We start from the raw sequence: 14,718 nt of genomic DNA, 5'->3' as shown, positions 1-14,718 counted from the left end.
GCCTTTTTTCTGGAAACGTACCCTCTCTCTCAGACCACAGAGGTAACAGTGTGCCCCACGCTGTCCCCTGCCTGGGGGAGCAGGCCAGTCTGCACAGAAGCGGAGCTACAACGGGGAGGGGGTGTAGGAAGAGAAGACGGGAGACCTGAGGAGACAGGAGTAATGTTGAAACAGGAGGGAGAAAAGAAAGGAGGGCCGACCGGCCTGAGTTTGGAAGGCCTGGATCCAGGTGTCCCGAGGCAGTAAGGCTCTACAGCCTGGCTGTGTTAATTAACGCCTTTGCCTTTTTGCTCACAGCATTTCAAGTTCGAGTCTATCATCTACAATCCAAAGAGTCACTCTCCCAGTTGTACATAAAGAAACGCACCTCCAAAATCACATTCATACACAAAAAACTAAGGAAACCAAAGTTATTTTTCAAATTAACTCAAGGAATGGGTCTCTCTCCAAGAAGCTGTTCAAATGAAAGCATTTATTTTTATAAACATTTTCTCCAGCCAGTACGTCTCTAATTACACTTAAGAAACAGAATAAAAAAAAAAATCTGTATTTAATCTTGTGCCAAGTTAAAAGAATATCCAGTAGCTTCCACTTCTTGTTTTAGAGTGTTATTACCATTACTTTATATTCTCTTGGTATAAAAATGTTTTAAAAAATCCCAAACTAACACATAAACAAGCAACACAGCTACCAGCATATCCTTATAAACATAAACATGACCGACGCTCGCAAGTCAGGCAAGACAGGAATGGCATCTCGGGGTGGCTGATTCATGGATGGCGGCAGGCAGTGCAAGAACGTTTCTGGAAGACCGTCAGTCCTGGTTTTCAGCACAAGAGAACCTCTCATGTCACGGTGCACGTTTCACAATATTCAAAAACCACCACCTCGTTTACTTGATTAAAACCAGGGGAAAGGGGCAATGTTCTCGGGGAGCCACAAGGCACAGAAGCGCCCTGGGGGCACCGCACGGCCAGCGGGCCCAGCCCCGCGGTCTGACCAGAGGCCTGGGACCCGCTGCCAGATGCTGACCCCCGCAGACGCGGCGAGGGTTTCCGCGGGGCTGTGGAAGCGCGCGTCCCCGGCGCAGACAACACCCTCTAACGACGGTCAAGTGGGGGAGGCGAGCTCCTCCGAGTCACACGTGGGATCAGTTCCAGACTCAGTGGAACGGCCGTCCTCTCCGGGGCCTGGACCTCAGGTGACCGGCCGAACGGCGGAGGGCCTTCCTCTCTTGTCGGTGCAGTTTCTCAGCCTCCTGCTGCTGCTTCTGCTGTTCTGACTAAAAGAGAAAATTAAATGAGGAGAGAGAAAGAGAAAGGAAAGGCCAACACCCCTTTTTTGTGACCCTCAGAACGCCAACAGCACAACCACCAGTCACTGCCCTGCTCCGGCAGGCACAGCAGGACGAGAGCCAACATTTACCGTCACTGTGAAACCTGAAATCCTAAACCCCTGGGTAAGAGAACGGCCTTGACACACGGGTCTAAACCACGCAGTCTGAGGCTGGCTTTCCAACTCCCCACACAACACGGCCCCTCCCAGGAGAGCCAACTTTAAGAGACGCCATTGCTGTCAAGATGTCCACGACTTCTCGTGTAGAACTGTCTTTCGTTTACAAGCCAGAGCCATTCATTAGTTTACTCACACTGTCTTACAGACACAAAAATACTTCTGTGTCCTGAAAGCGTATAATAACCCACCCATGATTAAGCATTCAGTCTCCAGAGCCGGTTCCAAAGAGTTTTTGGCTATTTCCAAAAAGTCACACTCCCCTTGAAAGGCAGAGATCTACCATTAAATGCTGATAAAAGCTCGGCAGACACATCAGTCACAAGTTCATGGCTGGAGTGGGTGCGTGGGTTCTAGGCGGGCTGCCTGAAAGGCACCGTTCTCAACACTCAGGCGAGAGCCAGACCTCCTCCAAACAGTTTCACTATGTTTAGCAGAAATTCTTAAAAGAGAGGAGTTTCAACGCAGAATCCGTGATGAAGGTAAGAGCTACATAGTTTTAAAAACACTTTTGGTGGTTTGGATAATACAAACTCCTAACCGTGAAGCTCAAAAAAAAATTCTTAGCAGGTGGAACTGACAGAAGGTAACTGTGAAAGCAGTAGCAGGGACAAATTTTTAAAGGTTGAAAAACACTGCCTTATAGACACCTACGTACGCAGCCTGCCTGCCTGTGACCTGTATTTTCCATGCACCTGAAAATACTCATTTGTATTTTAGTCTTGAAGAGAGTCTCTGTGTTCACTTCCAGCTGGTATCATTCAATATTTTAAAGAGTTGGAAGGTGAGGGAATTGTGAGAAAGGAAAGCAATTCATAAGACCAAAAGGAGCTGAATCGCCCCTATTCTAGGAGACTCTCAGAGATTCCGAATAATTATTTAAGTTCTTTTTCTGATTATTACCATTTTTGCAAAGCCTTTTCAAAATAAAGCCTGCCCTGTGTACTCCTCCCCTTGGCTCTACCTTGGCCCCGTCCCAGCCCGGGGTGCTGTCCGCACCCCACGGGCCCCTCACTGCAGGGGAGGAGCCTCCAGCCACAGGACTTTTTAAAAATAAAAACAGTATGTAGTCTTCTGCTAACTAGACCTTTTCAATAACTTTCCACAGCTCTTAGGATTGAGGTTAAAATTGAACATGACCTACTCACGAGGCCCCACAGGACAGCCCTACACGTCTTTCCAGTTACACCCGAAGCCACAGTTCCCTCCCCAAGATGGCTGTTTCACACGCGTAGGCGCCTTCAGATCCCCGAGCGCGCCTGGAAGCCTGCCTGCCCCACCCAGGCTCTGACCTGACTCTAGGACCCAGCCTGTCCCTCACTCATCCGCCCCGCACTCCACGGTCCAGGCCAGGCCCCTGACACTCACAGCCCCGGGCCTCCCTGGGAGCACGTCCCACATTACAGTGACGTGACTGTATGTGTAGCCCCCTCTACAGCCTGAGGACTGCGGGGGCAAAGACCAAGTCTGTCTTGTTCTGTGTATCCCCAGCATGTGGCACAGAGCAGGTATTTGATACACATTTATTAACGGAAAAGTCAGAAACCCCGAGGGAAACCGCATACTCCCTAGCAGACCAAATAACGGTGTCATCAAGACCCCTGTAAAGTCAGTCAATTTGTTTTTTCATGTTAAAAAGTATCCCTAGGGCCTCCCTGATGGCACAGTGGTTAAGAATCCACCTGCCAGTGCAGGGGACACGGGTTCGAGCCCTGGTCCGGGAAGATCCCACATGCCGCGGAGCAACTAAGCCTGTGCGCCACGACTACTGAGCCTGAGCTCTAGAGCCCACGAGTCACAACTAGTGACCCTGCGTGCCGCAACTACTGAAGCCTGTGCGCCTAGAGCCCGTGCTCCGCACAACAAGAGAAGCCACCGCGATGAGAAGCCCACGCACCGCAACAAAGAGTAGCCCCTGCTCGCCGCAACTAGAGAAAGCCCGCGCGCAGCAACAAAGACCCAATGCAGCCAAAAATAAATAAATTAATTAATTTTTTAAAAAAAGTATCCCTAAAAAAAGTGCTTCTTGTCCAAGTAACTTTGGGAAAATAAAATAAAGATGAACAGGGTGTTCTGGGTGGGGCTTTTAAGTCAGGTGCTGTTATGCGTCTCTAATACAGACAGCAGTCGTAGATTTCCCTTATGTGTCTGGTGGCAAAGCCCCTTTCCACGAGGCCCTGCCCACTGGTCTCCACAAGGCAGGAGCCTACGCAGGAGCTCATAAGCAAGAGCGATCGTCCTGCAGACAAACCCCTGTCCAGAAAAACCTCTCATCAGCCCCTTTCTGAAAAGCGGCTGTACTTGGAAGACGTCGCCATCATGTGACCGATGCGCTATGACTGAAGAGCCAACTAGCTCACTCCCCTCCTTGTTCCTGTCCCGACTCCTTCCCCACATCCACAGCAGTCCAGTCACAGGGACAGGGGAGGGTGAGCGCGAACCCACACCCTCGCACTAGCAGCAGCCCAGGGCCCCTGAGGAACTGAGCTACAGGACATCTGAAACACGATTTGGGACCTAATCCCAGTTTTGCCACCTCACAATTTTAAATAATATCAAAGCATAGGTTTTCTCCCTCAATTTGATTCACATATGAAAAAACTGGGAAAACTCGAGATCTTACCTGACTGTATCGTACCCCTAGTATAAAAAGATATGTATAAACAAATATACAAACAATTCCCTAAATATTCTTAAATCAAACTAAGACTTAATAGTTCAAATTCTGTTAGTCGAATGGTAAAACAGGCATAAGCCAAACACCAATTGACGCATTCCCAAAAATAGTTTCCAAGCCTCTGCTAGACTCAACCACGAGGCTGTTTTAAGTATTTTTTACTTAGTGCTTCTTTTGTTTTCAGGGAAAAAAAAACCCCAAGAAAATCAGAGCCATCTTATTTTCACTTTACCATGAATTACAAACTGATATTCAACTCAGTACCTTCCAATTAAGGGGAAAAAGTGGGAAAGGAGCGTGCACGCCTCCTCCCTGAAGCTCACTCCGAGCCACAGAGGGAGCGCAGGGCCGGGGCGGCCGCGAGCCTGAGGTCCTCCCACAGCTGCCGTGCGCCTGACGCCCCCTCGGCCTCCTGGACTTCAGAGGGAATCGGGAAATGTCTGATGGTACACAGAGGATTTCTAAGAAACCAGGTATAGGCACAATGAGCTCGTCTGAACACACAGCCAGTTTTGGCTTATTTAAATGAGAAGTGTAAGAGTGCAAATTTGCTCTAAATGGAGACAGATTTAACTGAAAAGCTTCTTACACTTAGAATAAAGACGTTCTGAGGGGAGGTGGGAGAAGGGGGGACTTGGAGAAAGGTGGTCAAAAGATACAAACTTCCAGTTACAAGATAACTGAGTCCTAGGGATGTAACGTACAGTGTGATGACTACTGCTAACGCTGCTGTATTATATACGTGAAAGCTGTTAAAACAGTAAATCCTAAGAGTTCTCATCACAAGGAAAAAACAATTTTTCTTCCTTTTTTGCTTTTTCTTTTTATTGTATCTATATGAGATAATGGATGGTAACTAAGAAAAAAAATGTCCTTATCATTTGGCAAGCCTCCTGACGACACCAAGAGAACTGTCAAAGAATAAGAGATGAATGGGAGAGGGTGTGAACCGACATTTCTCCAAAGAAAATATACAAATGGCCAATAAGCACATGAAAAGATGCTCTACCCTCATTAGTCACCAGGAAAATGTAAATCAAAACCACAATGAGATACCACTTCACACCCACTAGGATGACTACAATAAAAAAGACGAAGAATAACAAGCGTTGGCAAGGATGGGGATAAAATGGAACCCTCATACATTGCTGGTGGGAATGTAGAATGGTGCCATCGCTTTGGAAAACAGTCTAGCCGTTCCTCAAAAAGTTAAACAGTTATCATATGGCTCAGCAACTCCATTCCTAGGTATATATCCAAGAGAAACAAAAACATGAGTCCATGCAAAAACATATGCCTGAATTTTCACAACAGCATTATTCATAACAACAACAAAAAACCCAACCCAAATGTCCATCAACAGATTAAAGGATAAGCAAAATGTCGTATATCCACACAATGAAATATCAGTCATAAAAAGGAATAAAGTTCTTACACATGCTACAACATGGATTAATCTTTAAAACATGCTAAGGTGAAAGAAGCTGGTCGCAAAAGAAGACATGTTGTATGATTATATTTATATACAGTGTCTAGAACAGGCAAATCCATAGGCAGGGGAGATGTGAGTATGGGGTGACTGCACAAGGGGTTTCCTTTTGGGGCGATGAGGATGGTCCAGATTTAGACAGCGGTAATGAACACCCAACTTGGTGAATATACTAAAACCTCTGCACTGTACACTTTAAAAGGATGAATTTTATGATATGTGAATCATAACTCAGTTTTAAAGAAGAATCAGAGGCAGAGTCTTTGTTACTCTTTCCCTCTTGGTGACAATGTATATTAAGGAAGATGGACTAAATGAGAAAAAAAATTTGAAAAGCAAAACCATGTAGCAAAAATAGAAATAAAGTTTTCCCTCTCCTGAGAACAAAGAAAAATAAAGGGAACAGTGAACAGGCTAGAGAAGAAACATAACCTGGCCTGAAAGAGTTAATCAATCCTAGTTTCATTTTAACTGTTACTAATCTGTAGTGTCTGTAGTTAGATTTGTCCTTCACAAAGCTAACCTGTCACCCCTAATCCTGTGTAATTTACATTCTGCACCTGGTATTTGCTCCCCCTGTAATCTCTTGTAGCAAATCACCCCTTGTAGCTGTTTGCACTTCAGAAAGGAGGTCACAGACCCATAACCCAGAGACTAACGGACCCAATTACCGGGCTGCCGGACCCAATTACCTGGTTGCCTGACTCCAGTGGGGACTGTTTTGAAATAATGCAAGAAGAAGAAGAATGTAAGACCTTCACCATTTTGATCCTTATCACTCACTTCGGACTGCGAACTCCCCTATAAGAATCCCTGTAACTCCCCAGGAAGCGGGGGCACAGTTCTTGAGGCGCTAGCCTATTGTGTCTTCCCTTTGCCTGGCAAAGAAAATAAAAAGCCTTGCTACTTCTTATCTTCCGAATCTCTGTCTCTGTATTTGTACTCGGCATCCGTGCGCGGGGAGCCGAGACTCGGCAACAGCCTCATTCACGAGTTACTAGCAAGTGTTTAAAGCAGCTTATTCCTCCTTCAGTGGGCGCCAGGCATCATCAAAGCCGGCTAACGAACTGACTGTTATAAGTCAGTTTAGAATAACCTACTACTGACAGAAACTATCTACGCTGGACAAGCTGATCCTACTGCCACGAACATATCGGAACTCACCAGTTCTTGATCTCCTTTCAGTCCACGTGAGTCTGAACCAGTCCACTATACCGCAGGAGGTCACGACTTCTGCTTTAGAAGGCCCCACTCCCGTGGTCCAGCCACCCAGAAACCACACGGCAGCTCCTCACCAACAGCACCAAGCCTGGGGTCACGGAGGCCCTGTCTCCCTCAGGACAGCAGAAACACGCCAGCTGTGCCGAGGCCAAGCAGTGCGCTTGCAGCCCAGGACGCGTGCTGGCGGCAGGAAAAATGCCTGAACAGAACACGGCTCCTCAACAGGGGAAGAGCTTGGGAAGGCAGCTCTGAGGTCACACATGCACAACACTACTGGAGGCCTATTTTTCTTCTGTAAATTAAAAAAGAACATTAAAAAGCAACTTACCTTCTTTAATGTAAATGTCAACTGTTTGCTGCCAACCGTGGTGTCCGATACGCTCAATGTCCCATTTTTCGCTTCGAGTTTCAACCGGTCTTCAAGGGTTTTACTGCAGGAAATTTAAGAGAATGACATATTAATTAGCATTTTGTTTTGATTTACCATTTGAAACAAGTTTTAATTGTAATTGATCACACGAAGAATGATCTTTTACAAATTTGGTGAAGACAGAAAATGGCATTCGTTTAATACTATCAATGGAGAGAATTGCGGGCACTCAAACCGTCGTTATTCAGACTCAGCAGATCCCTAGCAGAAACAGTGGCTGCCCCAGACACCCACTAATTTAGTATTTCAAGTGGTGGTTCCACATATTTCAATGCTTGCTACTTATCTTACTAAATCACATTTCTGAAGCCAAAATGCAAAGGAGCAATATTTCTGAAGCCTGTAATTTACTGTAATGGTCAGCGGCACTTACGCTGCTAAAGCATTTTATATGTAATCCACGCATGAGTTAGGTATGTGAGCATCTCAGCAACTCATTCACCTTCTGCAAAGGAAGCTCTCCAGGTCAAGCCCCAGAGAAGTGCTATGAGAATTCTGATTTTTCCTTCACTCGGTCTTAGCTCACGGACCACACTCATCACCCACAGTATGAGCAACCTGAAACATGAATACTCGTCTGATTACACAGAGAAAACAAAAGCAGTTACACTGAGGGTAAATTCTATCTGATCCAGCCCTATTCACTGCTACTTCTCCAGGTGTTTTCCTTTCAATTTCTTACCTGAATTACCCTTTCTGACACAATTTGCCCAAATTTCAATTTCATTTCATTTCTTGATCATGTTTCTAAGGTCTCTTTTTATCATCTTTGTCCCTGCTATGGTTTGCTGTGCCCGGCAACTCACTGCCATCTACAACAATCAAGACGTTAAATTTGAATTTTGTACCAGTTATATAACACTTCATTGAATGTTCTTAAAATAATGTATTATTATAAAATCAGATCATTGTTAAGTTGGTTTAGAGGGAAAAAACAGAATTAAGCCTAAAGATAGACATTTTGAGTAAGTTTTAAAGTTAGCTCTAGCCCTTCTAGAAAAGGCTAAAAAGCAACACCCTCATATCCCTGGGATGAAACTAGGAGGGGAGAAGAGAGGGAACAAAAAACAAGAATACGGTTTTCTCTTCTATTCGGTTCCTTCCTCAAAAAAAAAGTAAATATACTTCCCTTTCCAATCCTCCTTGCACCAACTTAAAACTGAATGCACCCTTTTTAAAAGTTAATATGAAAAAACTTGGTTGAATTTAAAAGGGGGGGTGTGCACTGTATGAAAGGGTCTTCTTTTTCCTGAAATATGATCTTCGTAACTAATTACTGAGGAGAACACAACTCCTAAATGATCCATTAGACAAAGTGATGCTCCTTTGAAATTCTGAAGCCAATGTTTGATGTTTACACCTTTGAAAGCCCTACCTCTAGTTTATGACTACTAGTTAGTACTAAACATACCTTCTTTACATGATTTGAGACATAAACGTGGTTAGGCATAAAAGTGGCACTGTTTTCTAAGCAATAATGTTATTAAGAAGCACTTTTAAAGTACTTTTCATCTTCAAAGTTCTTAACAGACTAACTAATTAATCCTTTCAACATCCCTGAGACAGAAGCGCTTATCCTCTATAGATGGCACAAAGGGAGGCAAGATGTTCTATGACTTGCCCCAGGCCACAGACGGATTCAAGCCTAAAACCAGGATTCCACCTGAAGAATTTCTGGTTTCCAGGCGTGTGTCAGACCATGCCTGATTTATAAAGGTTTGTTCAGGAAATGTGTCCACTAAGTATTCTAAATGACAAGCTTCCACATGACAAACTGAATGAGAAATTAAGGTTTGGTTTCGCCTTTTTTTCACTTAAGCAGAACTCAAAGGTGACGTGTAAACTGACTCCAGCGCGCCTGTGACTCATGGCAGCTCTGCAAATTCCTCCAGCCCTTCATTGCACTTTTGTTCTTTCCTTTCAGAGCTACAAGTGCTGAGATTTTAAAGGTAACAGGAATTCTGAATAAGTATGGAGCCACTGAGACAAGGTGGTACACAGAGAACACTAATTTGGGAAGAAAAAGACTTTTCAAGTAAATTGTGGGAAATTACTACTCTTTTCAGGATGACCTATTTCCTGCAGATAGGGCAGAGAAGCTCTGGTCTCCTCTCCGTGTACCTGGCCGGGCACCTGCAGCAACTTGTTCTGCCTCGGCTCCTTGGAGAGACCTGAGCTTTAGGAGGAGCCGTGGCAGAGGATCAGACGCAGGGGCCGAGGGCAGAGGCTCCTGCAGTAAAGCAGGTCCCACTCCCCCCCCTTTAAAGTCGGCTCGCGGAAAGCGGCCGTGAACCACCAGTCCCGAAGCCTGAATTCCCGAAGTGTGAATTCGCTCAGAGGTGACTGAAGACGCAGTCAGGCCCCTGAAAACTGTCTACTGTAACCGAAGAAGAAAACGCAGAAACCCCCCTGCCCATCCTCCTCACGTTCGCCCAGCACTGGCCGGCCCTCCCCGTCCTGCTCCTCTTCCTGTCTAGGCTTTGGGTCGCAGGCCTCCGGCTGCTTTGTAACTGACGGTAAAGTTAAGAGGTTTAGGGAAAAAGTACCCCCCTGCCGGTCACAAGATGATCAAAACTCCCCCACATCTGCGGGGACTGCTAAGAAGACAGCCATGGGCTGCAGAAGGTGGAAAGGGACAGGAATGACTCAGTACGGGATGGAGAGGGTATGGGGGGGGGAAGAACGTAAACGATCAGTACGGCTGCATTAAAAGAATGCAGAAAAATGGGCATAAACTACGAGGGGAAAAATATCAAATTATATATTTATTAGATGTCCCAGGACAGCTAAATGATTTACTTCTTTGAGGCTTTAAAAACACACACACACTAGTATCTACTTCCTTAATTAAAACTAATTAAAAATAATGCTCCTTCACAGAGTTTTTAAATCACTCTGTGAGGAAAGGGAGGTAGGGGAGTGGAAGACATACCTAAAGGCACCTGCTTTAGTACAGCATAGAGAAGAGTGAAATGAGCTTAAGAGAAAGGAATCACCCCACACAGTCTACATCAAAGGGAGTAAGAAGAGAATGGAGAAACAGAAGTATTTAAAATTTAAGTACTTCGTTTTAAATATATAACTTTGACAAATATTTACATACACTGTAAAGGTTACTGGAAACTATTTCAGTGCTTTCAGTTTGCATACGGTGGCTTCAAAGCCTCTATCTCAGCAGATGTAAGTTCAAGCAACCATGAAATCGGTTATCTCAACTTGCAGCTCAGTTAAAATTTTAGAAGATCCCTAATATCCACTATTGTTGCGAGTGTGGGGAAACAGGCATCCTGGCAAGAGGGCAAAGGGCCCAAAGCCCTTCTGGAGGCCGATCTGGCCAAATTGATCGCACACCTCTTTTGGTCCAGCAAACTCCATCACTAGGTAAGGCAGTCTAAAGAAATTCTTGTACATGTGTACATATTTATAACTGTGAAAAAGGAAGAGAAAAACAAGAAACAACCTCAACATCCAAAATTAGATAGCACGGCCCATCCATCTTACGAAATATTTATGCAGCCATAAGGCAGACCTCCATGTATTTACAATGAAAAAATTTCAAAACTTATTGTTCAATGAAAAGAGCACGTGAAACAGCAACAAGGTTAGTGTGATCCTTTCATGTCAAAGGCAGAAAAGCTACAACTGTACATGTGAGTGTGTGCATACACGGGAGTGACTGAAATCTAAGAAGGCGCCCAGAGCAGGACCTCAGGAAGGGAGTGTGGGGAAGAAGGGACTTTCACCTTTCATCCTATGCTCCTAAGTATTACAATGATAATATGCTCGTGTATTACTGGAGCACATATTACTGGAGTAATAAAAGATTCTCTTTTTTTTAAAGTGAAGGTTTGGAATTAAACTGCTTTCAAAATTAGATTTCAAAAATGTTTATATTAAAAATGAGACTGCATTCTTTTAGTTCTTATCCACAATCAGTGAAGAAAATTAGCTGAAGGGTAAAAACTGGCCATAGTTATTTAATTTAAAGTGGATAAGGTTGCAGACATGATAGGCAGCTCACCAAGAGCTACTGAAGTAGCTGGTGAAGAAGATGAGGTCGTCAAAGGCAAAAAGTGTCTTAAAAATCTTTGAATTTCCAGGACCTAACACAGGGTAGGTGCTTCAAAGAATGCTCTCATAAATTGGGCTGAAAGGGCCACCTAGCATGTAGTACTCATTACCCAAGAAGAGGGGCTATCCTCAACTACTGAAATTTAGAAAGTTATCCCAAGGACTCTTTCTCTGGGGTTTACCAACAGACACCTCCAATATTTACATCATGCGCCGCAGACCAAGGCTGCCCCAGGTAACTGAAGAGGCTGATGTGCCCAGATTCCTAACGGAGACCAGCCGGCGTGAACTCCCAATCTTTCTACCTAGAAACACAATCATCTCCACTCGTCCTGACTTCTCTCCCTTGTCTCTGAAGATGTACTGGTGCTCCTGGCCCCATTCACTCCTGACTGCTCACCTAATTCAGCTCTGCCAGTTCAGTCCAGTCTCTCATTTCTTCACTCTCCCCTTCCTCTCTGTGTACTGATAAGTCACATCTCTCAAGCCTCAAAACCCTTTGCTACCAAGTTACTGGCTCTGAATTCCTTCCTTTCACTGCCAATGTCTTGAAAGAACCATCTATGCTAATTGTTCACAATATTCTTTTATCTCCCATTCATTCATCAATCCTGAGAAATTCATCGCAATAAGACACTCTTCCTACGGCCTTTCTCCAACCTCCATTCCGGGGACTCCCCTGCTCCCCCTGACATTTGTGCCACGCCCCTCTCGGTGAAATTCTCTCCATGCTTGGCTCTTTCGTTTTCCTCCCGCCTCTTGGGCAGCTCCTTAGTAATGTTTACTGCCCATATTCTCCTTTACCAGCCCTCTAAATCAGAATTCTCAGCCCCAGCCTAGCGATATATTCCCGACACCTCTAAAGTCATATGTGTTACTTTGCCTGCACTTGTATGTTGTCAGAGAGGTGTACGGTTTTCATCATAGACGCAAGAAAAATACTTGTTGTTCCCAAGGGCTCCACTCTTAGCCCTCATCTCCCTCTACATAATTGTGGGAAGTCTTTTTTATACCACAGTTTCAGTCCCACAATGAAGCTGGTATCTCTTATACCAATGTCTCTGGCCCACCTCCTACATTTCCATTTGTCAGCTGCATGTTACCAAGAGGACATTTGGGTCTTGCGGACTTAATGTGCTGAACATCCAGCTCAATACTTCAGCCTTAAATTTGTTTTTCATTCTGTATCCCGTATCTCGGCGGCAACGTTGCTAGACATTTCAGCATCACCCCTGACTCCTCTGATACTAAATTAGTAACCAAACGTGTGTCTTCTTCTTAGACACGCTTACGAATACTCACGCTCCTCTCCACCCCACGCTTCAGGCTTTCGTCACTTCCCGCTGAGACTACTGTACAGCTTGTGAGCTGACCTCACAGGCCGTTTCTCCCTGCATTTTCTCTCTAAAACTGCGGTATTTCGTAACAGCCTCTGGGAAATAGGGACTTTTTCGCTTATGTTTTTATGTTTATTTTCTACAACAAACATGTACTGCTTTTCCTGTGTAAGTATTTCCATCGTTGGGAGGAGGGGCTGAGCAGATCTGATCACGTTAATCTGAGCCCAAACCCTTCCCTGGCCCACCAGGACCTGGGTCGGGGCCCAACACGCCTCTCCGGCCGGCTCATCAGCTGTGCCCCTGCCACTCACTCTGCGCTCCCGCTGCACAACGAGAGCGCTTCCCTCACTCCCACGCAGCAGTCCTCTCTCCACGCCACGCCCTCGGCGAGAATGCCAGCTTTCCCACCCTGCTTTCTGTGCTCATCTTTTTCTGTCAAGGGACCAGTTTTAATATGACCTCTAATAAAGACGTCCTCAAATCTCTAAAAACTGACCCTCTTTCTCCCTTGTACACGTTCCCCAGGCCTCTGGACAGCTCACAGTGTCAGCGAGAATGGGAATGCTACGGGCATGTGAGCTGTGCTTTTCCTTTCCATCCCCCGGGCCTAGAACAGCACTTTGCTCACATGAGGCACCCGATGAATGCTTGACTGATGAATGGGTGGGTGGAGAGGCTGACAGGTGGATGAACAGACACACAAACAAAGCGCAGCATACTGGAAGGCATATGAAAAGGTGCTGACAGACATATGCATTTACCTAAAGCCCTGTTACTACGTCAAGCAAAGGACTCACTCAAGTACCCAGTCGGGATTCACTCTTCACTGTTCCCTTTATAGAAATGCTTTTAAGGTTGGGCAAGTCCAAGTGAACTTTTAAACATAATACACTTGCTTCTGATGTTGTGTTTTGTTGATTGCCTTGTGGTAACTCACAGAATAAACATAAGGAATCACTATAGCTGTCTGAAGGATAAATGGTTCAATGCTTCATTAAATAACATTAAAATATTACAAGTTCAGAATTTGCCAGAATAATCCAGTCAAGACCAGAATTCAATAAGCAGTATGTGCCAAAATGCCAGCAAACTGCAGGCTATTCATACCAATGGGTTATTACTTTAAGCAACTGGATTTGGCTTTTAAGCTTGTGTAAGTATTATCACTCATATAGCTCCTCTTCTCAAAAAAATTGTTTAACTTATTGACGTTTAACTTAGTAAGAACGTGTAACTGTAGTGCATTAACTTAGCTATTATTTATCATTAAATACTAAATTTTCATCCCTTTTGTTTTTTACATTAATATCCTACTACAACCCACAGGCAAAACAAGAATGTCAGCAAGTTTAGTCATGTCTCCCACCCCGAAATCGTGGCTTCCTGTTACCATGGTTATCCTGAAAACAACTGCTCCCAGATTTTCCTGGGTTTCAGGTAAATGAGTTCTTTTTCAGCAGATCTTGAAAGGGTAACTTCCAGAGTTGCCTGACACGTAGGCAAGGCATAGAAGATTCACACTCTCACAAGGATTTATCAAGTGCCTACTCGGGTCTAGGTACTGATCCAGGAGCTAGGGGTAAATAATCCAAGACAAAAACAGCAGATAATCTAACAAAGAAATTCACTCCACGGAATCAGAATACTGAAAACAAGCAGTCTTCCCTCTGCTTCCGAGTAGGACTCCGAATAAAAATCTAAGAATGGCAGCTACGTAAAAAGCGAGGTCGCACGTACTGCTGATGGGATGTAAAATGAAGAAGCCTCTTTGGAAAACAGTGTGGCAGTTTCTCAGAAGGTTAGACATAACGTTACCACGGGACCAACAATCCCACTCCTAGGTACGCAGCCAGGAGAAATGAAAACACATGCCTATGCAAACACATACACAAATGTTCATAGTAGCATTATTTGTGATAGGCAAAAACTGGAAACAACACAAATATCCTTCAACTGATAAATGGATAAATAAAATGTG

The 14,718-nt window shown here is 44.7% G+C and overlaps 1 protein-coding gene across 2 annotated transcripts in view; it reads right to left on the bottom strand.

Annotated features, from left to right (window-relative positions):
• Nucleotides 1-452: 452 nt before the first annotated feature.
• NOL10 (nucleolar protein 10) overlaps nucleotides 453-14,718 on the bottom strand; it is an 86,324-nt gene continuing 72,058 nt past the window's right edge. For both annotated transcript variants that reach the window (XM_082425840.1, XM_082425839.1), the window contains 2 exons: nucleotides 7,228-7,330; nucleotides 453-1,282 (listed from right to left, as the gene is read on the bottom strand). In XM_082425840.1, the coding sequence (XP_082281966.1) occupies nucleotides 1,163-1,282; nucleotides 7,228-7,330 (223 nt within the window). In that variant the 3' untranslated portion in view covers nucleotides 453-1,162. The remainder of the gene's footprint in view (nucleotides 1,283-7,227; nucleotides 7,331-14,718) is intronic.

The sequence above is a fragment of the Balaenoptera physalus genome (assembly GCF_965194825.1).
Source record: "Balaenoptera physalus genome assembly, chromosome: 15".
NCBI classification, from domain to species: domain Eukaryota; kingdom Metazoa; phylum Chordata; class Mammalia; order Artiodactyla; family Balaenopteridae; genus Balaenoptera; species Balaenoptera physalus.
The sequence above is the reverse complement of the archived record's forward strand: the minus strand, read 5'-3'. Positions and strand labels throughout refer to the sequence as shown.